Raw genomic sequence first — 26638 nt, 5'->3', positions numbered from 1 at the left:
GGAAAAAGTATAGGAGATTAAAACTATTTTTTAAATTTAGAATCAAAGTATTATTTATGCTTATGATTTCTGTATAAGATCTTAATAGTAAGGATCTTACTACCTATATTAACCGCCCCCCCCAAAAAAAACAAAGACCACAGTGTTATTTTTTAAAGATTTCGTCTTATTTATGTCTGCCTGCCTGCCCCCCCCTCTCTTTCTCATGTGATTTGTGTGTGTTTTTGTGCCACATGTGTTGGGGCCTTTTGGATTCTCTGGTACTAGCATTATAGGCACTTGTGAGCAAATGCGGGACCTGAAGTTAGGACCTCAGAAAGAGCAACTCTTAACCACTGGGACCTCTCTACAGCCCTCAATGCTATTTTTTAGTTAAAATTTTAATTTCAAACTATAGATTCTATAACTTATAAGAAAGGATACAAAGAGATTCCATATCTCCTTTAACATCAATGGTAACCAAATTATAATATAGTGTGACAACCAGAATGCTAACATTGACATAATGTAACTAACTCAGCTTTCCTGTTGCAAAGTTATAATGCAGCCAGAATACTGACATTGTTATAACTCCCATTCTTTCAGAGACCCCATTTTACTTGTACCCCTTTGTTGTGTGCATTTCTTACTATGTATATGGGTACCTTTTTCCACTATCACATTTAGAAAAATTCTATCACAAGGGTGCTTGGTATTTTCCTCTTATGTAACTGTGCCCACTTCTCTCTTCCCCTTGCATATCTGTTCTCCATTTCTATAATTTATTAAGAATGTTATATACACAAAATTTCACAGTATGTAATCTTTTGTTGCTTAATTTTAAGTTTTATTTTAAGATTTAATTATGTGTTGAAGGCAGTGTCTCAGTTGTACGTGTGTGAGTGTCCAGATTGACCCGAGTTGACCAGAGGTGTAAGATCCCGCTGGAGCTCTAGATGTAGACAGTTGTGTGCTGCCTGACATGGATTCTGAAGGCTGAACTCGGGTCCTTAGAAATATGTGCCCTTTTTCTTTCTTTTTTCAAATCAGGTTTTACTCTGTGTGTAGCCCTGGCTATCTCCCCTCTGTAGACCAGCCTGACCTCAAACTCACACAAATCTGCCTGTCTCATAATGGCCTGCACTACCACTGCCCGGCTATAAATAAAATAACTTATTAAAATAAAATAATGACTTTTAAGTCATGCAGCTCTTTACTCTTTTAGAAAGGGTCTCACTCTGTACTTCATTCTGACTTTGATTTCAAGGGCTGGAATTACTGGTCTGAGCTGTCATGCCCAGGACTAAGACTGACATCTTAAAAACTCTGTCTAGTTCCTCTGAGATTCTTCCAGCTTGATACTCATATGTTTCAATACTTCATTCTTTTATATTGCTGAAAATGTCCAGTTTAATGTTTTCTTTTTATACTTGGAAGCTATGACATAGACCATGCAGTTTGAAATTTACCCTTGTCTCTCCCCAGCCTCCAGGACAGGATCTTTTATCTACCAGTCTAGTCTTGAACTCACTATGTAGTCAAGGACCCTTCTGAGTATTGGAACCCAGGCATCCACCACCAGTCCTGGTTTATGTGATGATAGAGAGCAAACTTAGGATTTCCTTCCTGCTAGGCAAGCACTCTGTTAAGCTCTGGCCTCAGCCCTGTCCCTTTGCCATGATCTTAAAAGCAGCCTCTCTTGGTTCTGTCAGTCTTTCTATTAGGTAGGTGTGTGTGTTTTCTTACTCTTACTTTTATTCTTGTTTTTATTTTTAGTATTTGATTTCCCAGTTTCTTTTCAGTTTTATTTGGTATTTAATTATTGCCTTTGCTTGTGTTTCTATTCATTTGTATTTAAAAATAAAAGAATGAATTTGTTCTAGTAAACTTTGTTTTCCTTACTTGAGGGTACCATTCCAATCAGAAGTACCCAGAACGTATACCATATAACATTAGCTCAATACTCTATGTTCACTTGGTTTCTAGGTCTATTCTGGATAGCAGGTTTTGTGAAGACATTTATTCTTTCTTGGACCTCAGATATCACAGACATCTCATGGTATTTCCTTTTATATTATTCTTTTTTTTTTGGCTATTATTTAATTTCCATGTATTTTGCATTTATCTGACTTGCCAGTTGGTGATATTAGGGTTTTTTAACTTGCACATGAAAATTTGGAATAATTGTATGGATTGTGTTGAAATTCACTGTTCCCCTCTTATACCTGTGCTATAACATGATTTCTTACTACATTGACTTTCCCTCTTTCCCTTCCTTTCCCTCTCTGTCTGTTTATCTGTCTGTCTGTCTGTTTCTCTTTTCTGTGGTGCTGTTGATTGAATCCAGAGCTTTGCACATGCTAGGCAGATGGTCTCCCATTGAGCTATATGTCTCTAGCCCTTTGATTTTTCAAAACAAAGTCTCCTTATGTAGTTTAAACAGGTTTTGAACTCTCTGTGTAGTGCAAACTGACCTCAGATCCATGGTTCTCTTGCCTTGGCCTCCCCATTGTTCACATTACCATTACACTCCAGTGTGTGTGTGTGTGTGTGTGTGTGTGTGTGTGTGTGTGTGTATTTGAAACAATGTCTTTCTCTATAGCCCATACTGGCCTGGAACTTGCAATAGCCCTGCCTCACCTTCCTGAGTGCTAGGATTATCCACAGAAGACATCATACCAAATTTTTTTTTTTAGTGTTTTTTTTTTAAATATTCATTTATTATGTATACAATATTCTGTCTGTGTGCAGGCCTGAAGAGGACACCAGACCTCATTACAGATGGTTGTGAGCCACCATGTGGTTGCTGGGAATTGAACTCAGGACCTTTGGAAGAGCAGGCAATGCTCTTAACCGCTGAGCCATCTCTCCAGCCCCCATACCAAATTTTTGTTCTTGATTATTTTAGAAATAATAATTTGACCATAATGAAGTTGCATTTTATTTTATTTTGGTTTTCCATGACAGAGTTTTTCTGTGAAACAGTCCTGGCTGTCTTGGACCTCAATTTGTGGACCAGACTGGCCTCGAACTCACAGAGATCCACCTGCCTCTGCCTCTGTCTGGGACTAAAGGTGTGCGCCACCACCGCCTGGTGAAATTGCAATTTTTATTATCATTTGATTATTTTCAGCAATATGAATTATCTGGCTGAAACTTTTATATTAATGGAGAAAGTGAGTTTCTATTTTATAGTCTCATGATGACATGTAAATGAATTGCTGAGATCTTTTCTTCAGAATGAATCTAGAAGTCTTTCATTTCATTTCATATGTGATTCCATGTTTTACCCTGAACATGAGTGTTTTTACAGAGATGCAATTCTAGGTATGCGTGTGATAATTTTTGTAACTCTTGCTGTGTAGGTTGATAATTCATTTGATCTGTGAGGCTAGAACTGCAGTTTCATCTTAGGTTCTCTGATTTGTTCATCAGCTCTTTATAGAGGACCATTATGTTCCAGACACAGCAAGAGATACATAGGTATAAATAAACCATTGCTTGAAGTAAGCTAATTACAAGCTTTTTATTCTATTTTCTAACTTAAAATTATTGTTACTTAGAACAGATCAGATAGATGTATTTAGTGAAGGTTGTATAAAAGGACATACTATTTATTACATATCAATACATCATTTTAGATTAGAGATATTACTCCACTAAATTAAATAAGCTGATCTGAAGAAAACAATACCAAGGAAATGCTACCAGGGAAGATGGCTCTTTACGTTATAGTTTACTGCCGATTGTTAAGTTTAAAATTTTACCATTGTGAGGAAATACAGAACAGTAATGTTTCAGTAAAGCAAACTCATTTTGTGCATTGCTTGCGTTTTGCAATAAAATGTTGTAATTTGTTGTCTAGTTAATAACTACAGCATTATGAAGTAATTCTAATAAGACCTTGGGCATAGGAAAAGAGTAGGGCAGTGCTTTTGTTTAGTTGGCTTTCGTTGTCTTTAATTGTGAAGCAATTAGAAAACATGACATGATGACCTTATTTTCAAGGTTATAGAAGAATCTCCAAACACTGTTTCCTGAGAGAGTGAGAAGAGCAGTACTTGTAGTTAGCCTCGTAACCTGAAATGCTTGGGACCACCAGAAATCCTTCAGATTTTGTAATGTTTACAGATTGAGGGTCCCTGGTGGAAAATTTGAAATCTTGAGTATATTTCACAGCATTTTTAAATGTCAGATTTTTTAAAATTAGGGATGTACACCCTGTACTATATGTATTGATTGCCAAATATGTATAACTATTTCTTTGAAATTCTTTACATTCATTATGTCATATTCTTCTCAGAAACTCTGATTTTTGTATTCCTGTTTTATAAACAAGGACCTTAAATACTAGAGGCCTATTTTGGATCTTTTACTGATGTTGTTTTGTTCTAAGATGAGTATCACTCAGTGTCTCCAGCTCCTAGGCTACAGCAGTTCAGCTTTAGACTCAAGCAGCTAGTACTCAGGCATGCACTATCATGTCTTGTTTACTTTTATATTACAATAATTTGAAATGTAGTAGCTTTCTTCTGGTCACACATGATTTAAAAGTATGGACAAGTTTTCTCACAAAATTCAAACAATTTTAACTATCTTATTTTCCGTTTGATAACTCTTCCACATAAGGTCTGATCAGTATTTGTATCATCTGTGAAATAGAAATTAGAGTAGACATGCTGAAGCTCAGTTGTAAAAATTCAAGGTAAATGTAAGAATTATTTGAGGAAATACTACTTTTTTTCCCCCAGGTATAACATGACAGAGACAAAGAATCCTAACAGATACTGTCCTGTAGTTTATAAGATTGCCTTTTGTTCCTAAGTTGAATTATGTCATTAAAGAACAGACTTTGAGTAGATATTTTATAAACAGTACACGGAACAAGCGCAGTGGAGTGAATTTAGATTAGAACATTTGACATTGAAACTCTGAATCTTTTAGTCACTCCTGTAAATTTTGTTTTTTTTAAAATCACTGTTTTCTCTACTAATTAATTATATTAGAGAGTATTAACTCCAACTGAAGAAATAAGAGTTCTCCCTGATATGAATGATTTATACAAATAAAATAAATTTTCTTGTATATATTTATAAACAGTAGAATAGAATTGACTTCAAGTCTGGTTGTTTCTTAAGCTGAGTAACCAAGGATAAGTTAGTCTTTACTAGCTTTTTGTACCTACCTTGAATTTTGTTTCGTTTGTATTTTGAGACAGGTATTATGTAGCTCTGTAGACCAGGCTAGCCTTGAAATCCACACGGATCTACTTGCTTCTGCTTCTTGAAATGCTGGGATTAAAGGTGTGTGCTATACCATGCTCAACTTCCTAACTTGGAATTGTGTAGAATAAATGGACTCCTCATAAAGAAAGTTAGTTTGCTGCTTATTGCTCCACTTGTAAATGTACTATCAGATCACTACTCCAAAAGACTTGGTTTTAGATACTTGTACAAAAAGAAATTCCATTTTGACTTTTAAAATAAGTGTTTGCCAGTTATTCACTGACTAGTGTGCTTTAGTAATCCTTCTTGTGGCATTCTAGTTTCATTCCTTAAAGAATATTAGATTCAGCGGGGTGGTGGTGGCGCACGCCTTTAATCCCAGCACTCGGGAGGCAGAGGCAGGCGGATCTCTGTGAGTTCGAGGCCAGCCTGGTCTACAAGAGCTAGTTCCAGGACAGGAACCAAAAAGCTAAGGAGAAACCCTGTCTCGAAAATCCAAAAAAAAAAAAAAAGAATGTTAGATTCAGAAAGTTCTTGTTTCTTTTCCTTCTTTAATGTGCTAAAATTGAACCCAGAGCCTCATGCATGCCAAGCACACGTTCTCGGCTGAGCTGTACCTCCAGAAATTTTTCTTTCGTTCATAAACAATGCAACGTAATCCCAGGAAGAACATGAAAAACTACTCTGTGAACACTTTTACCTTTGTATTGGGACCTTAATAAAGAATGCTTTCTTCACCTATTTTATTTACTGTGATTTCAGTATAACTGGTTGCTACTGTACTTTGCTAGTTCAGGTGATTCTTAACTCTTGTGTTCCCATTTCTTTAACAGGGTTTGTGGATGCACTTAGATGTTTGCAATGAGCACTGTGGCTGGCATGCCCCAGTATTCTGGATACCAATGCATAGGACTCCATAGTAATCGAATTTACCAGAGGCGAACGTCATGAGCATAGCAATCCCTTTGGGGGTTGATACAACAGAAACATCATACCTGGAAATGGCTGCAGGCTCAGAGTAAGTATTTAAATACGGGAACTTTAGATAGGGAAAGGCAAGGCATATCATGCAGTTGTCACGTCCAAACAGTCTTTATTTATATATGTCATTTTGGATTCTTGGCTAAGACATTAGTAGTTAAAAGAACAACGTTCCTTTAAGATTACTTTCTTTGCGTTTTTGTTTTTTGAGACAGGGTTTCTCTGTGTAGCTGTAGAGCCTGTCCTGGAATTCACTCTGTAGACCAGGCTGGCCTTGAACTCAGAGATCTGCCTCCCAAGTGCTGGGGTTAAAGGTGTGTGCCACCAACACATAATTTTAATAAATACCCTTTGTTCCAAAATTCTCTTATCTTTTGGGAATTTGCTTTTTGTATTTTCCACTTGCAACACTTCAAGAAATGGTTTTTGTTTTGTATAACATAAAAGTATATGCTCCTTTGGAATAATTTTTCCTAAGAAGAAAACAAAACATAAATAGTACCATTTTTTGTTTTGTGAAAACCACCAGAATTTTTGTGGTTTCATTATTAGACTTTCAAACTCTCCTTTTTTATATAAGACCCTGAGGCTTGAAAAGACCAGTAACACATTTATTTCTCATTTCACAGAAACATAAGCTGTTGGTATTGCTTTCCTAATAATATTTAAAAAATAACTAGCATACTGCTTTTTTTTTTCATTTCCAATTCACTCTCAAAAGATATTGAAGTATCATTATGTAAGATGTTAGATGTTGGTGGGCATTGTGGATATATGTCTGTAGCCCTAGCTTTTTGGTACTTACACAGATTGTCTGGTCCAGCCAAGGCTACATAACTTGATACTTTCTCACAAGGAAAAAAAGGAAGCCAAGGAATTTTCTGTACATTTCTTTTGTAATTGCTTATGAATTGATAATTATTTTTAAATCAAGTATTTTAAATTTTTATTATGCTAATGTAGTGGGTATACAATTTTAAATTATGTGTTATTTTAAAGAAGGTTGGATTGCTAAAATACAATCTCTATTGAACTAATTTGAGATAAAGTGCTCAGTGTTTAAAGTACTAATACTAGACCAAATTTTTTAAGGCCACAAAAGATTTGTTACATTAGAATAGTCTTCGTGTCTATTCTATTATTATGTCTAAGTACTTCAGGATCTATGAACAAACAGTTTAATGAACTGGTATTTCAATTCTCAGTCATGTATTTGTTTTCCTGTCAACACTTTAATGGGAAAAATCTTCATCTCATTTTGTTCTTGTGGTTTACTTCTTAGTCTCTATTATATTGCCTAAAAGTTGGCTCTTTAACATTTGAACTAAATATAAGGTTTTTTTTTTTATATAAGACCTTGAGGCCTATACCTTATACCTAAGAATAATTGATTAGGTTGGGTTGTGGTGGCACACACCTTTAATCCCAGCACTTGGGAGGCAGAGGCAGGTGGATCTCTGAGTTTAAGGCCAGCCTCATCTACAGAGTGACTTCCAGGGTAACTAGGGTTGTACAGAGAAACCCTGCCTTGAAAAAAAACAAAAACAAAAAAAAAGACTAACTGATTGGTCAGGATAGACTGTTGCTCTATTAGAGAACACTCCTATTGTTAGATTTTGTTTCATGAGCTTAAATTTGAAAAAATAAAAAGCACTTTTAAATAAATATTTAATGGTCATATTTAAAAGTAGTTCATTGTAAATTAACTTTTAAAAACTTTTTAAAAAAACACACATGCTGGTCATAACCCAACACTCAGGAAGCAGAGGTTAGAGGATTTCTGTAAATTCAAGAACAACTTGATATAAATACCGAGTCTCAGACCAGACATTGCTACACACAAGGAGATACTGCCTCAAATAATAAATCAAAGCAAGCAAACAAAAATCCAAAGAAACAAAACTACTAGAGCTTTTTTAAGAAAATATTTTATATGTGTTTGTGTGTACACCTAGTGCTTACATGAACTCTGGGATAACAGAAGTGGGAATAAGATCTCAAAACTGTGAACCTCTATATGGATACTGTGAACCAAACCTATGTCCAATAAGTGATCTTTATTGCTGAATTATCCTTCCAGCCCCAGTCAAAACTTTTTACTATGCATAATGTTAATATTAACAAAAAACAATGCTAGCTGGGCGGTGGTGGCGCACGCCTTTAATCCCAGCACTCGGGAGGCAGAGGCAGGCGGATCTCTGTGAGTTCGAGGCCAACCTGGTCTACAAGAGCTAGTTCCAGGACAGGCTCCAAAGCTACAGAGAAACCCTGTCTCGAAAAACAAACAAACAGAAAACCCCAAACCATGCTTAGTGTTGGGGACTAGAAATGAAGTTGAAGCATGGAACTTGTTGCCAATCCTAATGCAGATTAATGTAATGACTACCTTGGTTTTCTTACTGGAAAACCCTTAACCCAAATTTGAAAATGCAAAAGATAACACTATATTTAAAAGAAAAATGAAGCTAAGTATAAATACAATTTCTTAAAAACCTTATCAGCAATATTTTTTAAGCCAGAAAGCTTTAATTCCCCACTCAGTTTTTTAACTAGCTGTGTGCCCTTAAGTGCAGGTAGCATGATCTTATAGAAATATATACAAAGAATTCAAGAGGCAGGATATACTGAGACATTACAAGCATCAACTGTGTGGGAAGTTTTCTTAGAGATTATGGTTACAAAGATGAAGTATAGAGCTTAACCTATTAAGAACATTTCGATCAGTTAGGAAGTCCGAACTTCAGCCCAGAGCTGTTAGATATAAACTTAATGTCAGTCACCTGTATAATTTGAAAGTTTTTAATAACAGTGTTTTGGTTTTGTTTGTTTGTTTTGTTTTATGAGGCAGGGTTTCTCTACATAGCCGTTTTGTGAACTTGCTGTGTAGACCAGAACTGAATTCTGGGCTCAAAGGTGTGTGTCACAATGACTGACAAGGGCCAGTTTTTTGTTTTTTTGCATGCATTTGTTATATATTTTTTAATTAAATATATCTAAAATATTTTGACATATAATCAAGATAAAACTATTTCTTTTGTTTTGTTTTGATTTTTTGTTTGTTTGTTTCTTCCTCAAGACAAGGTTTCTCTGTAGCCCTTACTGTACTGAAACTTGCTCTGTAGACCAGGCTAGCCTCAAACTCAGAGATCCACCTGCCTCTGACCCCCAAGAACTGGGATTAAAGGCATGTGCCTCCACCACCAGGCAAGATAAAACTATTGAGATATTTATTCCTTTTATTATTTTTTCTTTGAACTCTTCTGGATTTTATATTTACAACACATGCCAATTCAAATGAGCCTTGCTTTAAATACTCATCATCATGTGTGTATAGTGGCTACTAAATAAGACAACTCTAGACAAATAAGAAAACAGGATCTCAGAAGAGAAAAAAAATAGGCTAGTTAGAAAAGCTCTGATAGCTGGGCTATATAATAGTCCATCCTAGCCCTTTCTCTATGAGCAAGGTTAGGTGGGCGTTGTCAGTCTCCTTCCATTAAAGATGGAGTCACAGATCAAAGAAGTGACCGCAGCAGAGTCTGGTGATGTGGATTTATGCTTCTGTGACAGCACAGCTGAGTAGTAGTAGAACAGTGAGTTTCGTCATTAAGTGTTGTGTTTTGGCCTATGATTTGTATATATAGGAGCTTCTGTTCTAGCAGTGGTAAATTTGGTACAACAAATTATCAAGTAGTCTTTGGTCTTGTAACAAGTTGAACACCACCTAGCTGTTTTGTTTGCATTGTTTGAGTTTGCACATTTGCATGTGAGGGACTGTGCTTGCAGATACCAGAAGTCCTGGATTGGATGTGGGTGCTGGGAACTGAACTTGAGTTTGGTTCACAGCATCCATATCAGTGGCTCTTGCTTTGTAACAGGAGATCTGTTGCCTGTGGCCTCTGTTGACACCTGCAGTTCTCTCATGTGTCACACACACATAACTTAAAATAATAAATTTTATTTAAAAAGAAAACCGATTTCTCTGAATGAGGACTCCTCATTCTGTCTCCAGTAATGTAGTGAAAGCTGAATACCATGACTAAAATCACTAAACAAAGATAACTAAGTTCTTTCCACCTTCTTCAGGTACTAATATGGCAGCAAGCTTTTACAGCCAATAGGTTATTCTAGAATTTGTTGTCGTGTTTGGCAAAAAGAAGTTTGAAGTCTTGGTAGATAAAATTTTCTCCAAATTTGAGGCTTTTTTTGTTTTGTTTTACTTTACTGTAGTATGTGACATTTATATGTCACTAAAGTCAACTGCCAACAGAATTCATTAATTTGTTGGTGCCTGGATATTCTTGAGTATGAACTTACATAATTTAATACAGTAAAATATTTTATCTATAATGAAGTGTTTTCAGTATATTTTACCCATTTTCTACAAGTACTTAACTGTTTTCTGATTTCTTTAAAATTTTTTCTTATATTTTAATTTATTATGTGTGTGGGTGCACACATGCCATTACATTTGTATAGAGGTCAGAAAATAACTTGCAGGAACTGTTTTTCTTATTACCCAGCTGGGCGTGTGCGTGTGCGTGTGCATGTGCGTGTGCGTGTGCGTGTGTGTGTGTGTGTGTGTATGTTAGAGTGCTTGCTGCTCTTTCAGAGGACCAGCACACACATTAGTTGGTTTAAAAATCCTTGTAAACCAATTACTGTTTAATAACTTAAAAGTAATTCATAGGTATAATAACATTCTAATAAATTGTACAGGAGTGGTGGGGACAGTATAGTTTGATGGGTGGAATGTTGGACCAGTTTAAGAGATCTAGACTTGAGTATTTTTTCTTTTATTGAAATACAATGTTAGGGCTGGAAGATTAGTGCTGAAGAGCCCTGGCTGCTCTTTCAGAAGTACCTAGCCTTGATTTCCACTACCATTTTGCAGCTCACAACTAGTTCCAGGAGATCTGACACCTTTTTCTGGTTCATGATGCACAGACATACTTGCAAGCAAAATACACATTAAGTTTAAAACAAACAACCATAAAACCCAAAACCTTCTATGTCTTTAGGACATCACTTTACATCATTTACACTTAGAATGTAGAACTTGAGACCCAGAATCACTGTGTAGTGTGATATCCAGTGCCTCTAGTAGTAGGATTAGAACTTGAGAGTTTGAGACACTTAGAACTCAATCTAAGTGTCAATCAGAAAGACCATACCTCCTAGAATAGTACCTGAACAATATATAGGGACAAAGAAACCATTTCCTGACTAGTTCTTATTTCTCTATACTCAGCCTATAGGATTTTTGGTCTCCAAGTCTTCTGAGAGAAAGGAAACCACACCCTGAAACTCCCTTAGGGCCAGATGCAAACCAGCTTTACCACACTATTATACTTTGCTTACCAAAGCTTGACTAGACTATAACATTCACCTTCTCCAGGTCCCAATACTACCCCAGGTTGGCCTGCATGGCTCAACTGTGTTAACACTTGACTTCATGTCATTTTTATCTTTCATTTCTGCAGTTCCTTGGCCACTGTCTGAATACGTAGGTTTGTACAGATTCTTGGACTCTTGTCTTTCCTTTGTATTAGCTTTCTTGACACATGTGCCATTATCATATTAATCTGTTTTTCATTTGGAGAAGGGAGTGGGGGATGCTGGAGTTTGACTTCAGGGCTTCACTTATCCTAAGCATGTTATCACTGAGAAACAACCCCAGCCCTATATTACCTGGTCATGTGACAGGATTCTCTACCTTTGCCTTTAGTGAAAAGATTTCTACTATGGTAAAAATAAGTGTATTTTTTAATTTATCTTTAGATGAACAGTCTCAAGTGATATTAAGTGTATACAGAATGTTGAGCAACTGTCACCAATTTCTAAATGTTTTCCTAAACCTAAACAAAATTTGATTAAATAATAATCCTTCTTTCCCTTTATTCCTAGCGCCTTGTAAATTGTATTTTGGTTTCTGTGTATGCCTATTCTAGGTCCCTTTTATAAGTAGAGTCAAAAAATGTTTATATTCTTGTGCATGGCATATTTTCCTGGTGTAATTTTTAAAAGCTGTATGTGCACATGAGTGCAGCTGCCTGCAGAGGCCAGGGAGGGTGTCAGATCCCTCTGGAACTGTAGTTACAGGTGGTTTTAAACCACCTGATGTGGGTGATGGAAACCCCAATTCCCCATACCCCTATCCCTTGCTTTCTTTTTCTTGAATTCATGGCCTCTTTTCATTAATTGGTGTGTGTGTCTGTTTATTCCTAAGTACTTAAATAGAACTTAATCTATATAATGCTACTTGTAAGTATGTTTTCAGGGCTGATCTTTTGGTACTATATGACCAATTGAAGGCTATTTCTTTTTCTCTCAACATTCCTTAGTTGTCTCTCTCTCTCTCTCTCTCTCTCTCTCTCTCTCTCTGTCTCTGTGTGTGTGTGTTTAGGGTTGAAACCATTTAGTCTTTTCTCCATCCGCTTTGGCATGCTTGTTGTTGTTATCCTTGTACAGTTCATGCTTAGATTGTCATCTTGGTGAGACTTCATTGGTCGAGCTTCTGACATTACTAGAAGACACTGTCTCAGCAAACTACATGACCTTCTGGCTCTTACAGTCTTTCTGCGTTATTCTTCTTCAGTGATCCCTGAGCCTTAGGTGAGGAAGTTGTTTTGTAGATGTGGAGCCCATTGCTAATGGACTCTACAACTCTGCATTTTGATTGGCTGTGTTTTTCTGTAATGGTCTCTCCATTGCATAGAGAAGTTTCATTGGGGACTATACTTATCTGTGGGTGTAAGGACAAATATTTAAAATGTAGTTTGGGATTATGCTGGCTTAGTAAAGTGGTAGTTGTAGATTCCCCTCTAAGATTCATGACTTCACTAGCTCTGGTTTGTTTGTTTGTTTTTAAACAATTTATTGCATTTATTTATTTATTGTGTGCTTGTGTATGTGTCTGGGCTCCAATGCCACATCTGTAGAGGTCAAAGGACAGCCTTTAGGAAATCTGTTCTCCTTCCATGTAGGCCCCAGGGCTTGTACTCATGTTGTCAGTCTTGACAAGTCTTTATTCACTGAGCCATCTCACTGACCCTAATGCAATTTATTAATGACACAGTATGTCTATATATTATCTAGACACTTATGCAGATATATAAAATTGGATACACAAACACTAGCTGCTTTTTACTCAGAAGTTTATTTCATGATCATTTCAGCTTTAAAGTATTTTAATTAAGAGATTTTAGAAGGAAAAATTTCTATAATCTTGATTGTAGAAGTTTGTTACTATTAGTTTCTACTCACCTATTATTCATATGCAAAAATAACAGGTTTTCTTAGATTGAATAATTTTCCATTTGAACATTAAAGTTTTCTAGTTTCATGAATAATGATATAACAGACAGGTCAAATCCGTGGTCTATCTTTACTGGAAATTGCTTTCTTAGTATAAATTACACAAAATGGGGCTACTGAATCATTGGGTGCTTGATTTTGATTTCAAATTTACTCTAGAAATGAAGAGATACTTATGACTGGGATTTTATTTTAGTTAGATCTATTACCTTGTTAACTTTTTGTTGTTCATTAATTCTGACTAGGCTGGAACAGATCCTTTTGCCTCAGTTTCCAAATTCTGGAATTATGAGCATGTCCCATTACCAAACCCCAATTTATTTTAGTTTAGTTTAGTTTTAATTTGCTTATTGAGACAGTTATGCCCATGTATTGCTGACTGACCTTAAACTCACTATGTTGCCCAAACAGATGTTAAACTTGAAAATACTCTTGCCTTAGCATCTTGAGTGCTGGTCTGTTTATTTTAATTAAATGCTACATATAGTTAAGGAAAGTCATTAAAAATTTGTCAAGTAGGAGTAAAAGCACTTTCTGTGTATGACCAATGGACTTGAGTTGTATCCTCAGACCCCAAGGAGAAAGGAGAGGCCTGTGAGTCTGCTCTCCATGTGTGCCACTGTGGCACATGCACAGCCTGCATAGCACATATATGTGTCACACACAATAACAACAATTTTAAATTAATCAGTGTCAATCATTTTTATATAACAGTTGTTTTAAAAGTTGCTTTTAGGGCTGGAGAGATGGCTCAGGGGTCCTGCTCTTCCAAAGGTCCTGAGTTCAATTCCCAGCAACCACATAGTGGCTCACAACCATCTGTAATGGGGTCTGGTGCCCTCTTCTGGCCTGCAGGCATACACACAGACAGAATGTTGTATACATAATAAATAAATAAAAATAAATATTTTTTTTAAAAATTGCTTTTATTGGACCGGTAAGAAGACTTAGTGGGTAGCAGTGCTTGCCTCCAAGCCTGACGGTCTCTCTGGGTTCTTAGAATGCTCATGGTGGTAGGAGAGAGCTGACGCCCGAATGTTTACACATACACACAGTAAGTAAGTAAATTTAAAGTTACTTTAACAGTCACATGTAGTAAGTATAAATATTCAAAACAACTATCTGCTTTAAACCATTTTCTGTTTTCTTACATGACCATCTTGTCATTATTGCACCATGTATTTAAATTGTGATATTCTAAAAAGAATTTGGCTGTTTCATATGCTCGATTCATCTACATTTACATGAAAGCTTAACTTTATTTGTTAGCTACTCCCTAGCACCCAGTAACACTGCCATTTGAGTACATACTTAAGAGTGAATCTTAAGTCAGGTGGTGGTGGTGCATGCTTTTAATCCCAGTACTTGGGAGGTAGAGGCAGACGCATCTCTGTGAGTTTGAGGAGTTCCAGGACAGGCTATGCAGAGAAACCCTATCTTAAAAAGCCAAATAAATAAATAAATAGTAAGTAAGTAAATAAAAATAAGAAGTGAGTCTTCAGAGCACCTTCATGTAGCTTTAATGATGGTATGTAGATCATTGCTAAAATTCAATGTTTTTAACTTTATTTTTTTGTCAAGGTAGGCAGGAATGGTGGCACATGCCTGTAATCTTATCATTTAGGACATGGAGGCAGGAGGATTAGGAGTGATTCCCAGCTTGTGCTACATGTACAATTTCCCCACTTCCACCGGCATGGTGGGTCACTTCTACAGAAACCTGGGGGAAGGGGCTGAAGAGACGGCACAAGAGTTAAATGGTTTGGCCGCTCTTCTAGAGGACCTTGATTTAGTTCCCAGCACCCACATGGCAGCTCACAACTATTTGTGACCCCAGTTCCAGGTGATCTGACAGTCTTGCACATACATGCAGACAAAACACTAAGGCATGTAAAATAAAAATAAATCAACTGGGTGGTAGTGATGCATTCCTTTAATCCCAGCACTCAGGAGGCAGAGGCAGTGGGGTCTCTGTGTTTGAGGCCAGCCTGGTCTATGGAACAAGTTCCAGGATAGCCAGGGCTACATAGAGAAACCCTGTCTTAAAAGAAGAAGAAAGAAGATATTTGGAAAGTGGTATATAAGATGCTGGGGCAGGAGCTCTCAAAGCAGCAAGTGTGTAAGCTGCTGCTCTCAGGAGTGTCAGCAGTGTTCATCACTACAAAGCTGGTCAGTACAGCCATAAATACTGATCAGTGTGAGGGTCCCTGACCTTTACTTCCTGACATTTCCCAGAAGCTGCTCTGCATGTTCAGCACATATTTTGACCATTTGACCATCAAAACACACGTTTTGACCGTTGAGTCTCTGTAGACTCAGGCTACCTTCAGTCTTACTCTGAGCACCTTTGCATGCTTCTTAGTGACACTGTGAAAATGGCGTGAAGCTTGGTCTCTGGTAATTTGGAGGTTTTGGTTTTGAATTTCACGATAGCACTGTCTTTTGATTCTCCTGCCTTAGTGCTAGGATTGCACCGTCATCCTCAGCAAATGGACACTTTCTAATGAAACTGTAATTGAACTTTGCATTTGAATATTTATGTTATTAAGTAAAACTTTTGTTATGGCACAGAATCTACATAGGATGAATCTACTCACAAGCTGTACACATGTTGTGAATAGACATTGTATTTATTTTGACAATATTTTAGAATAAGAACTTATACATTTTAATAGATTAAAACAGAAAAATGGATGGAATTCTAATCTATGGAACTTCTTTTCCTTAGACCAGAATCTGTAGAAGCTAGCCCTGTGGTAGTTGAAAAATCCAACAGTTATCCCCACCAGTTATACACCAGCAGCTCCCACCACTCACACAGTTATATTGGTTTGCCCTATGCGGTAAGTGTTGAATGTCTCTTCAAAAGAACTTTTATAAAATAGATATGTTTGTGTGGTATTGTGTTTAAAACAATAATTTAAAAAACACAGCTGTTTCATATTTCCTGAATAATGAAGTATGTAATTTATACTTTTACTTAACTATACTGTTACGAAAATAAAATTCTGTGATAGGAAGTCTATAGTTATTTTTTATTGTTATTGTATTTATGTTGATATTTTCTAAGCTCAACGAAAAGTCTATGGATAAGATTACATTGTACTATTTGATGTTAATTCCAAGTTATATAGTAATTAGTAGATTATGTAGTTTTTTTTCTTCCTAAAGACTTATTTTTACTTTTTTGGTTTTGTTTTTGGAGACAGGGTCTCTCTGTGTATCCCTGTAACTCCCTCTGTAAACCAGGCTGGCCTCAAACCCAGAGATCTGCCTGCCTCTGCCTCCTTAGTACTAGGATTAAAAATGTGCAGCAGCACACCTAGCTGTTTGTCATTTTTAGTTATGTGTGTCTGCACGTGGGTTTGTATAGTACAGGTGCCTGAGGAGGCATCAGGTTCTTTGCAGCTGGAGTTAGAGTGGTGATGATTGACCTGATGTACGTTCTGAGAACAAAGCTTGGGTCCTCTGGAAGAACAGCATATGCTCCTTCTTGACTGTTGAGCCATCTCTTTGGCTCCAAACTATTGTTTCAGTTATTCCTATGTTGAGCACATACATACATACATAGGTATATATACGTATATAATAAATGCATACACATTTACTATATATCTTACTTAATTTTTAAAACTCTTCAAAAGTAGTTTTCATCCTGTTTCACAACTGAGAGGATAAAAGCTTATTCCCTTAATTTATTTCCTCTTGAGAGTTCTGTAGTATTTTAATTCAAAGAATTATAGGACTCTATACATTTGTGAATACCAGGAACAAACATTTGAGAGACTTTAATACCTAAATGAGAATAAAAATGATCAGAAATGTAAAATTCCATATTATATACTTTACAGTAATGATGTACCTTTTGTTACTATTTTTACTATTTAACTACATTTATTTGTTTGGGGGAATAGAATGTGTATTATGGCACATGTATTGAAGTCAAGTAGGTTCTTCCCTTTACATGGGTCGTAGGTATTGAACTCAGGTTGCTAGGCTCTATGGCAGACACCTTTACCTGCTGAGTCACCTCTCCAGCCCAGTTTTTGCTGTTCTTTAGCTTTCTATTCCTGTGGAGTTTGGGTTTTACCCTTATTATCACGTCATGTACTTAATTTCTTCTTGAAAGTGAAACTATGCAATCTTAAAACTGGAAATGTCATTTTCTGCTGTGAAGGGAAGGGAAATGCCATTGATCTGAAGGTCATTGACTACCTTCTAGACAGTGACATTAACTCACCACTGTGATTTACTTATTAGTTTTATGTCATGATTTATCTTTATTAAGAAATGGACCAATTTTATGTTAAGTATTTAAATTTCATTTAATTTGTCTGATTTATGTCATTGAGATTTATATTGTACTTATTTTGTCTTCTATTATTCAGGACCACAATTATGGTGCTCGTCCTCCTCCAACACCTCCAGCTTCCCCTCCTCCATCAGGTCTCATTAGCAAAAACGAAGTAGGCATATTTACCACTCCTAATTTTGACGAAACTTCCAGTGCTACTACAATCAGCACATCTGAGGATGGAAGTTACGGTACTGATGTAACCAGGTGCATATGTGGTTTTACACATGATGATGGATACATGATCTGTTGTGACAAATGCAGGTAAAATATTTCACACGATTAGTTCGTTTTTCTTGACTGCTTTTAACCTTTGATTGTTAATTTGGAAAAGCTAGTTAGGTCTTCTGAAGGAATTAATTCCTTTTTTTTTAAAAAAAGTAGGACATCTGCCTCTATTGATGCAATTTATTTTATTTTTTTTTAGAATAAAGTCCTTATTTGAAAGAATCTATTTTAGGACTAGAGACAAACACGCATTAATCTTGGAGAGGACCCAAGCTCAGTTCCCTGCACTTACATGGCGCAGTTCAAAACCATCCATAATTCCAGCTGCAGGAGATCTATTGTCCTTTCCTGGCCTCTGTAAACAGAAACACACATACACTTAAAAATTAAATAAGTAAATCTTTAAAAAAGATGAAAGAAGCTATTTTATAGTTTATTATTAGAAATCCCTGTTATGATGCTGGGCATACGTGGCACAGGCCATTAATCCCAGAACTTGGGAGGCAGAGGCTGGCAGATCTCTGAGTTCAAGGCCAGCCTAGTCTACAAAGTAGTACCAGGAGAGCCAGCGATATGCAGAAAAATCCTGGAGAGAGAGAGAGAGAGACCCCTATTATGAATGAAACAGTAATCAGTTTTGAACTATATTATAGGATCATCTCCTTTTCACTTAGTTCAGTGGTAGTGCAAGTGCATATATAGACATAACAAGATATAAAAAAAGAATGATTGAGTCTTTTATTGTATTGTGTAGTCAGTTATGATTTTCCAGTTTGGGGAAATTAAATATTTAATCAGTGTTTGATCTTATTTTCTTACAACCTTTGGCTTGAACCTTGCAGCATTCTGGAATCTTCTTGAGCCAGAACCAGTCTCCCTCCCCCAACCCTGGTTCACCCACCAAGAAAGGCTCCTCCCCTAGAGAAGGTGATTGCAACAGAAAGTGGGGTTTCTTTCCTCCCTCTTCATCCCTCCCTCCCTCTCCTTCCCTCTCTCTCTTTCTCTCTGTATGTGTTTCTCTGTGTATGTGTCTGTGTCTATCTCTCTCTCTCTCTCTCTCTTTCTCTTTGTGGGAGAGGTTTAGTGAGAATGGAGATGGAACAGTTGGATTTCTGCTTTAAGGTTATTAAGTCTGTTCTTTGCATAGGATGGGGAGCAGAGAATATTTAAAAAATACATTGTAGAGGGCAAGAAAGTTTGAAGGCTTCAGAGAATTTCGTGGTCCTTATGGCATAACTTCATTATTTGATTTGGCGTATGTAGCATGGCTGTGTAAATCCATGTTTGAGTTAAACTGCAGCTGAGAGTTGACTGTCAATTTGTATTGTTTGTAAATTATTCTGTTAGAGTAAATGATCAGCTTTTGGTTGTTACTGATAGTAGTAGCATGTGTACATTTCAAAAGGTTCATTTATCTCTGTCAATAAGTAGGATATGAATGTAGAGTGTGAAATTGGTTTTAAGTGGAAGATTGTAAATAATTTTATTTTAATAATAATATGTTATGGTACTTTTAAAATTTAGAAGTAAATTCTCTTTACCTGTGATATTAATGTAAATAATGACTTTGGTAAATTTATTGAGGAGGGAAATTTGCAAAACTTAAATGACTTTGGGGATGTGTTTTCTGCCGGATTAGAAAATACCCATTCTTACTGTATTAGTTATCTAAGAGCTTTCCTGTAGCCCCTCTCATCTAATGTGATACATGTAGCCGTCAGAAGGACATGTACTAAATGGTTATCATTCTTAGACATCCCTGCAGTACCCTTAGGTTACTAACTACCTACACGTTGTTGAAGGCACAGTATTTGGATGATTCAAGGTATTTACATTGAATTGACTCTTATTATGACTCAGTGTCTGTCTGTTTCTGACCCACCCTCCATTTTTGTATTCAGCCTATGTTGTTTCTCCAAGGACTAACCTTTCTCTACCTCTCTTTATATCGTCTCTTTTTGGTTTTTCAATGTTCCTATTGCCCATATTCAGCGTTTTGACTTCAGACATCTAAAACTCTGCTATTTTTGTCTAGCTTTGCTTGTTATCTGCATGACATAATTTAACATAACTTGTTATATAATTTTCTTGAGGTTCTCAGTTGAGAAGTAAAGAATAACACAGTACCACTTAGTATGTACTGGCTAGGAGATGGCTCAGTGGTTGCTTCTCAGCCTAACAAGCTGAGCTTGTTCTCTGGGACCCACATGGTAGAAGAGAGAGCCAACTTCAGAAAGCTGTTTTTTGACCTCCCAACTTGGGCTATGACATGTGCGCACACACAGATGCACTCATATGCACACACATGTAATTTTTTAAAAAGTGGATGATTGTTTGTAAGCAATAGATAGTAAATTTTTGCCTTTTTTTTTTAAAAGAGGAATGTATATCACTTTCAGGTACTTGAGGTTTTATCAGTAATAATATATTTAGAAGTTTACTTCAAGATGTTCATATACTCCATCCAAAGTAATTAAGTTGAATTTCTTTCCAATGGAATGCCTCTTGAATTCTTTGACCTTTTTGGAATTATTTTAGTTCTGTTCTTTATTAAGTATAAATGTTAGAAGTCTTTTTTAATTCTTTGTTTCCTTATCTTTCATTTAATACTGTATGCTACCAAAATTGTTAAATATTAACAGAAGATGTAATCCAGCTTTGCTACTTTTCCTTGAACTCGAAAAAGTTTTCTTTGTGTATATTGACCACCGTTGGTCATCTTCTCATAGCTGGTAATCAGTAAGTGTTTCAATGATACCTTTCCTTCCTGTGTTCCTAAATCAGATTCTTATCACACTGATTATTATTTAGGGGTTTTAGTGTTAACATCTTCAGGTTTGTAATGACATTTTCAACTGTTACTCTTTATGTTTTAAATTGCATTTGCTTCAGAAATTTAATTTATGCATTCTGTATTTGCCATTTTTGCATCTTAAAATTTTTCTGCCTGAGAACACATTTTAGTGTGTACTAAGCTCAAAGTTGGTACCTCTTAAATGGTAGAATATTACATCTTAATTTTGAATGGTCTTAATGCTTTTGCTTTTGTTATTTTTTTTTTCTTTTTAAGTGTTTGGCAACATATTGATTGCATGGGGATCGACCGGCAGCACATCCCTGACACATACCTGTGTGAACGCTGTCAGCCCAGGTAAGTTATCAGACGTGATAAGACTACCAGTTATTTCACTGAAAAAACTTCCACAGAAATTTATTCATGAGTTTCAAATTAATGAAATCCCATTAATTCTTGGGAAGTACCCTTTAAAAGGTACTTCTTTTTAAAATTTTTTCCACTTATGTTTATTATTTTTTAACTTGAAACCTAAATCAAGATTTTTTTTCATTGATAAGTGCATTGTAGTTCACTATGTAATTTTAACTTTATTAGTGATCAAGATGATGATAGTTTATTTTCTAAATGTTTGGCATCTTTTTGGCAGTCATTAGAAGGATGTGATTGTCCTCTAAATAAAAGCAGCAAAATATAGCGAGGAAGAATGTGACTCAGTGGTAATGTGCTTGTGTAATATAATACCCGAGACAACTGAGTTCAAGTTTGAGCACCCCAAAAAAGGGGAGTGGGAAATGTAACTTTATGGAGATGGAATGCTTACCTAGCATGTGAGAGGTCTTGAGTTCAATCCTGGTACCCCTCTTCTACCCCTACCCCAAATGAATTATCAGAGCACCCTCCTAGTTACAGACAGAATTTGCTGGGTTTGTGTGTAGTGTGCAGATTCAACTCCCATCAAAAAAAATTTTTTAAACAAATAGTAAAGGTACAATATTTCTTTCACATAGAAATTTTCTTCTTGTAAGGTTCTGGAGAGGTCGGTAGGAATCAAAAAAAGAAAGCCACTTATCTTTCCACAATCTATTAGAACTTATAGTCACAGAAAAGTCTTTGTTACATGGCAGAAAATATGATAGGAAGCTGTCCACATACTTCCTTTGAAAGAGTATCTGAGTTACGTTTACATGAATGGCCGGACCCAGAAGTGCAAACATGGAGAGACGTAGGTGGAAAGGAAATTGCAGGGGATCCCACAATCTCAACCCATGGGAGGGAGTACAGCCTTGCACAGGAATATAAAGACAACTGTAACAGGACAGAAAAGCCGGATGTTTCTGGGATCTTGTTCTGGTCTTGGTTTCTTAGTCTTGGGTTTTCTGTCACATGAGATCTGGTAAGATGGCAGAATGTCGCCTGGAAAACAGACAATTTATTTCTTGGTAAACTGAGGCACTTTCAAGGGTGAGGGTGAACAGTGACCAAATGGGTCATTGTCTGATTTGTTTTTTTTTTTTTTTAATTCATTATTGTGGAGCCAGGCAAAGGGCAGGAATTACTGTAATTCCTGCGGTTGGGAAGTAGAGAAGGAGGATCTGGAGTTAAAGGCCCAGCTTGACTACAAAGCAAGTTTGTGTGAGGACAGCCTATACTTCACGAGGTCCCTGTCTCAAACATCATCATCAACAACAACAACAACAAATCTTTTCATTATAGATACCTAAAACCTAATAAAATTGGTTGAGGAAATCCCTTGGTAAAGTGCTTGATCTACTAGAACTCTTATTAAAAAGATGCATATTATGGCATGACTTAACCCTCACACTGGGGAGGCAGAACCAGGAGGATCCCTGGGGCTCACTGGCCAAGCTTGTGCAGGTTAATTTGTGAGCTCTAGGAAACTGAGACCATTTGAAAGGAAGTAGTGGTGTTCCCAAGGATGAGACTTGAGATTGTTTTCTGCCCTCTCCATGCATGTGCACCTATGTTCTACAAATGAACATACATACACTGAATAAGAACAACACAAACACCTCCTTTTAAAAGGTTCTGTCCCCCACTTCTGTAATTACTAATTGTTTTGTCTTATTTTTTTTTAAACTTTTTTTGTTTGTTTATTTTTGAGACAGGGTTTCTCTGTGTATCTTTGGCTGTCCTGGAACTCACACTGTAGACCAGGCTGGCCTCAAACTCAGAGATCCACCTGCCTCTGCTGGGATTAAAGGCGTGCACCACCATGTCCAGCTTTATTTATTTTTTTTAAAGACAAAATACATGCAGGCTGGGCATAGTGATGCATACCTTTAGTCCCAGTAATTGAGAGGCAGAAGCAGGCAGATCTCCAAGTTTGAGGCCAATCTGGTCACAGAACCAGTTCCAGGACAGCCAGTGCTACACAGAAAAACCCTATTTTGAAAAACAATGAATTAATACTTATATTTGCAGTTAAAGTTAAGAATATAAAATTTTGTTCTTATATATATATGTGTGTGTTGTGTAATATATAATAATGTTTGAGTATGTGTGTGTATACACACACACACAAACACACACACAAGATTTGGTTTTTTGAGACAGGATTTCTCTTTGTGACCCTGACTGTCCTGGCACTCTATAGACCAGACTGACCTTGCACTTAGAGAGCCAACTGCCTGTGCCTCCTGAGTGCTGCAATTAAAAGCTCCACCCCCACCGGACTACATCTGTCTGTATATTCTTATTTATTTATTTATTTATTTATTTATTTATTTGTTTGTTTGCTTGTTTATTTATTATGTTTACAATATTCTGTCTACATGTATGCCTGAAGGCCAGAAGAGGGCACCAGACCTCATTATAGATGGTTGTGAGCCATCATGTGGTTGCTGGGAATAGAACTCAGGACCTTTGGAAGAGCAGGCAATGCTCTTAACCTCTGAGCCATCTCTCCAGCCCTGTATATTCTTATAGTACATCTTTTTACCCAATTTCTCCATAAGAAAGAATAATGTAATTAGGATTTCATAATTACTCAATTGGACTATATCACAAATGGATATTAAAATCAATTTATTATATTTAAAATCCCTGAAAAGAATGTCACTATGTAGATATGGTGCCAATTAAACACACACTTGAAGTTGTTTAGATTATTAGTTTTATTTGAACTATTAGTCTTTTGCATTTCTAAGTTACTTTTTTTTTAATTAATTGAAGATTTACATAAAGTAATGCAGATAACTTGTATATATCCTTACCTACTTTTTCCTAGTAGTAACACCTTGTAAGACTGTTTATAAAATATTTTTAATAGGATTTTCACATTAGGCTATCAATAAATGAATGAGACCATGAAAATTCTCTGAAATGGTTAATGTGGTCTTATGTTTACACCAAGAATATACAAATAACCCAGCTAGCTGGTTGATTTGTGAAGGGAGAGTCATACATAGCCTTCGCTGAACTTGGACTCCTGATTCTCCTACATCTGTCTCCCAAGTACTAGAATTAGAGATATGCACTATTACTCAGAGTTTGAGTTTGTTTTTAATGTTAAGAATTGCTTTTTAAAAAAATTTACTTTTGCAGTTACACAGTTCATTGTAAGAAATAATTGTCATACTAAAATCAAATATATAAAAGAAGGTATTTCAAGTAAGTGTAAATTCTGCCTTATTTTTTCTACTCCAGACCTTTTTCAATTGATTCTTTTGTTTTTGTTACTTGTTTTTTTGAGGAAGGATTTCTCTGTGTAGCCTTGGTTTTCCTGGAACTCTCTCTGTAGATCAGGGTGGCCCGAATTCCAAGATCCACCTGCCTCTGCCTCCTGAGTGCTGGGATTAAAGGGGTGTGCCACCACTGCCCAAAGATGGGGAGGAATTGTTTTGATTTATTTTTTATTCTTTTTTTTTTTTTTAAGATGGTCTCACGATGTGGCTTAGTTGATCTGGAACTTTTCAGATCATGCTGGTCTCAAACTCATGGAGATCTTATGGCTCTGCTTCCCATCATGCCTTTCAGTATTTATCAAGAGTAGAAATGAAGTGGATGTGGTGGCATACAACTGTAACCCCAGAAGAGGACAGCTAAAACAGAGTTTGAAGCCAGTTTCGGTTACTTAGTGAGACCCTGTCTAAAAATAAACATAAGTCAGAGAAATAACTTAAGGCATAGGGAAATGTATAATATGTACTAATTTACTCATACATTTATTTAAAACAATTTGTTTTAGTTACAATTTGTAATGGGAGTTTTATTTTTCAGATTTTTTTTGCTATAAATTTGAATTTGAAAAATGTGCTCACTTCATAGGTAAACATTTTCTTAATAGAATATGGAATGGGATAACTTAACTGATATCTACTGTTTCTATAAATGTATAGGAAATGTGTATGTATACTGGATTATAAATAATCTGTCAGGGCTGCTGCATGTATTTTATTATTCACTAAAAACATAAATTTTGAAGTGCATCACATGTAAAACATCTTCATATCTAAGCTTCTGGAAGCTTGATGAGAAACATGTTAATGAATGTTTTAATATAGGAATTTGGATAAAGAGAGAGCGGTGCTACTACAACGGCGGAAAAGAGAAAATATGTCGGGTATGTAAAAAGTACTATTCTAAACTAAAATTAGTATGATTAGGAAAATAAATGGTCTGAATATTTTTAATTATATGTAAAAACACCCATTTGCCTCAATGTATGTCTGTGAACAACATGTGTGTCTGGAGAAGAGGAGAAGAGGAAGCATTAGATCCCCTAGGACTGAAGTATAGACAGTTATGAGCTACCATATGGGTGTTGGGAATCAAACCCCTCTCCTCTGGAAGAGCAGTTAGTACTCTTTGCCTCGGATCCATCTCTACAGCTTACAGCACCTTTTGATTATATTTTGAGTGTATGTCTTATTTATAATCTCAGGTGTAGGCTTTTTTGATTACAGAATATACATGTTCATATTTTAGGAGACATAAGAAACCAGAACAAAGCAAATAAGAAGCTTAAATTAACTTTTGTTCTCATATGTAGGTTAAAAAAAGTGAAGTATATTAGTCAGAATAATATTAATGAGATAGTATTTCTTTAATTTTTAGGATACCATTTTATTAATTTTATATATGCTACAACTTTTCTGTTTAGGATTTTTCTTTTATTTTTGTTCTTTAGATAGGTCCTTTATTTAGCCCAAGTTGATCTGAGCTCACTAGCCCAGTCCGGTCACTGTCCTGAAGTGACTCAGTGATGTCGTGCATAGTACAGGCCTGTCTCGTCCTGGGTGAGCCTCTTCCTTCCCAAGTGTTGGTTTTAAGAGCAGGTGCCACTCTGCCCTACCTTGCCACATTCTATTTTGGATTAAGACCAGCACAATCAGTTTGAAATAATATTTTTTATTCAGTCATTGCTCTTTGGTAGACATTGTGGGTTGTTTCCAGTTACTTTGTTTTGTTGTTGTGAAAAGTTCATTTATTTGGACAGAGTTGTATAAGTTTGCTTTTGTACTTTAGCTATTTAATGGAATGACAGACCAACATTTGAGTGAGTAAATTTTATAGATATGACTAAATTTCTACCAAGAAAATTTGAGTTCCATTAGTCGTGTGTACTAGTGCCAGTTTCTTGAGACCACCAGGGTGTGTTGTCAGGCATCAGTCCTTAAGATGTCATGTGTAAGGAAAGCACTTAGTTTGTTTAGTGAAGTAAGAACATGTGTTTCCTTTAGGAACAAGGAAATGACTGTCAGGTGCAGGGCTGCTCTCTTTCCCTCTGGAGTAGAG

General features: G+C 36.2%; 1 protein-coding gene across 4 annotated transcripts in view; it reads left to right on the top strand.

Annotated features, from left to right (window-relative positions):
* The window catches only part of Kmt2e (lysine methyltransferase 2E (inactive)), a 67837-nt gene that overhangs the window by 8792 nt on the left and 32407 nt on the right, over nucleotides 1-26638 (top strand). For 3 of the 4 annotated variants that reach the window (XM_041668648.1, XM_041668647.1, XM_041668645.1), the window contains exons 2-7: nucleotides 1966-2038; nucleotides 6038-6222; nucleotides 16231-16345; nucleotides 17891-18120; nucleotides 21155-21235; nucleotides 25405-25463. In XM_041668648.1, coding sequence (XP_041524582.1) covers nucleotides 6152-6222; nucleotides 16231-16345; nucleotides 17891-18120; nucleotides 21155-21235; nucleotides 25405-25463 — 556 coding nt within the window. In that variant the 5' untranslated portion in view covers nucleotides 1966-2038; nucleotides 6038-6151. The remainder of the gene's footprint in view (nucleotides 1-1965; nucleotides 2039-6037; nucleotides 6223-16230; nucleotides 16346-17890; nucleotides 18121-21154; nucleotides 21236-25404; nucleotides 25464-26638) is intronic. The other variant, XM_041668646.1, reaches the window with a different exon arrangement.

This window comes from Microtus oregoni, unplaced genomic scaffold, assembly GCF_018167655.1.
Source record: "Microtus oregoni isolate MIOR12 unplaced genomic scaffold, Mior012 000018F_ref0000195, whole genome shotgun sequence".
NCBI lineage: Eukaryota > Metazoa > Chordata > Mammalia > Rodentia > Cricetidae > Microtus > Microtus oregoni.
The sequence above is the reverse complement of the archived record's forward strand: the minus strand, read 5'-3'. Positions and strand labels throughout refer to the sequence as shown.